Source organism: Palaemon carinicauda, chromosome 3, assembly GCF_036898095.1.
Source record: "Palaemon carinicauda isolate YSFRI2023 chromosome 3, ASM3689809v2, whole genome shotgun sequence".
Classification (NCBI taxonomy): Eukaryota; Metazoa; Arthropoda; class Malacostraca; order Decapoda; family Palaemonidae; genus Palaemon; species Palaemon carinicauda.
In genome coordinates, this window is record NC_090727.1 from 201,816,028 (window position 1) to 201,818,527 (window position 2,500).

Below are 2,500 nucleotides of genomic sequence, written 5' to 3' on the forward strand. Positions count from 1 at the left end.
ATTATTATTATTATTATTATTATTATTATCATTTTCATTATTATTGTTATTATTATTATTATTATTATTATTATTATTATTTTCATTATTATTGTTATTATTATTATTATTATTATTATTATTATTATTATTATTAACGTTATTATTATTATTGTTATTGTTATTATTATTATTATTATTATTATTATTATTAATGTTACTATTATTATTATTATTATTATTATTATTATTATTATTATTATTATTATTAATGTTACTATTATTATTAATATTATTATTATTAGTATTATTATTATTGTTTTTATTTTCATTATTATTATTATTATTTTTATTATTATTGTTATTTTCATTATCATTATTATTATTATTATTATTATTATTATTATTATTAGCTAATCCACAACCCTAGTTGGAAAAGCAGGATGCTATAAGCCAAGGGCTCCAACGGGGGAAAATAGCCCAGTGAGGAAAGGAAATAAGGAAATAAATAAACTACAAGAGAGGTGATGAATAATTAAAGCAAAAAAATATATTGATAACAGTAACAACATTAAAAATTATCTTTCAAATATAAACTATAAAGAGAGACTTATGTATTATTACCATTATTATCATAATTATTAATGATAATAACGATAATTATACTTACATTATTATCATTAATGATCATGTACTTTGGCCTAAATAATGATAATCATGATTATATAATTATCCTTATGATGACAATATCATTATTAAGGCCAAAGTACATGATTAATAATAATGATAATAATATCAGTAATGATTATAGCAATAATGAAAATTACTCATAATAGATCCACAATTTCAGTAACACGTAATATTGATAAAATCATATAAACAAAGAATTTCTATCTTTTCATTATTTCCATTTTCATCTCATTCATATTTCTCAGCTATTTTCCTTTGAATAGAAACAACGTTGTCGATCGTAATTTGACGGAAAATCATACGTTTCCTAAATGAATAAAATAACATTTTTGGACGAAAACTAATTTATTCATTCAAGTTTCATCGCATTCATAACCTCTCTCACCTATTTTCTTAGTAAGAAACAACGTTTTCTATCGTAATCTTAGTTTAAACCATCTGTTTCTTAAATGTTTATAATAACGTTTTGGGACAGAAACTAGTTCATTCATTCAATTTTCACCTCATTCACGACATTTCTCAGCTACTTTTATTTATTATAAACGTTTTAGCTACTTTTATTTATTATAAACGTTTTAGGTATTTTTATTTATTTTAAACGTTTTCTACTTTTATTTATTATAAACGTTTTAGATACTTTTATTTATTATAAACGTTTTAGCTACTTTTATTTATTATAAACGCTTTAGCTACTTTTATTTATTTTAAACGTTTTAGCTACTTTTATTTATTATAAACGTTTTCTATCGTAATTTTAGTTGAAATCATACGTTTTCTAAACGTGTATAATGTTTTGGGACGAAAACAAATTCATTGATTAAATTTTCATCTCATTCATAACTTTTCTCACCTATTTTTATTCATTAGGAACCTCTTCAATAGTAATTTTAGTGAAAAGCATACGTTTCCTAAATGTTTACAATAACGTTTTGAGACAGAAATAAATTCATTAATTAAATTTTCATCTCATTCATGACATTTTTTTTTAAAAATTAGAAACAACGTTTTAGATCGCAAATTTAGTTGAACCCATACGTTTCTTAGAAACGTTTTTCTATCCTAAATGTGTCGAATAACGTTTTTGGGGCAAAATCCCAACCTGCAGGAACCACTCGTACAGCGGTCAGCTAATCTATCACTCTGGTCTCCTTTCAACAGGCGCTCTTTAGAGCCTGCTATTGAAGTCCTGGACTCTCTTGCAGAGGCTGTCAAGAAGTGGGAGGAACCAGGAGAAAAGGTCACAACACATCGATCATTCTAAGATAAAAAAGAAAAGCAAAGAAAAAAAAAAACTAGACGAAGGGAAAAGCGAACTCTCCCACCAAAGATTTTTTTTTTTCTTTTTTTTTTTTCAAAGTTTTTGTGAGTTTTTTTTTTCATGTAGTTTTGTTCTAATAATGCTTTTCTAAATGTTTTTTTTTTTTATATTTATCATCTATTAATGTTTATTTTTTTATTATTATTGAGGTTTATGTTGTAAGATAAAGAAAAGGAAAAATACACGAAAGGAAAAGCGAACTCCCACCGAAGAATTTTTTTTTCTTATTTTTTTTCTTTGGTTTTAATGATTAAACTTGCAATGTTTTTCTAATTATTTTTCATGTATTTGTCACCTATTAATGATTTTTTTTTCATTTCTTATTGGTGTTTTTGTCTTTGAAGTTTTCTTGATTTTTTTTTTTTTTTGTCGTTTATGCTTTTCGTGTTGTTTCTTGGTTATTAAACTAGTAATGTTTTTTTTAAAGTTTTTTCATATATTCAGCTTCTATTAAAGTTTGATTTTTGTTATTGGTGCTTATTTCTTTGAAATTTTCCTTATCAGACATTGTAA

General features: G+C 23.3%; 1 protein-coding gene across 1 annotated transcript in view; it reads left to right on the plus strand.

Annotated features, from left to right (window-relative positions):
- The window catches only part of LOC137638181 (uncharacterized), a 2,341-nt gene extending 399 nt beyond the window's left edge, over nt 1-1,942 (plus strand). Inside the window, exon 2 of the mRNA XM_068370266.1 lies at nt 1,828-1,942. Within this exon, the coding sequence (XP_068226367.1) occupies nt 1,828-1,930 (103 nt within the window). The 3' untranslated portion in view covers nt 1,931-1,942. The remainder of the gene's footprint in view (nt 1-1,827) is intronic.
- Nucleotides 1,943-2,500: the final 558 nt, after the last annotated feature.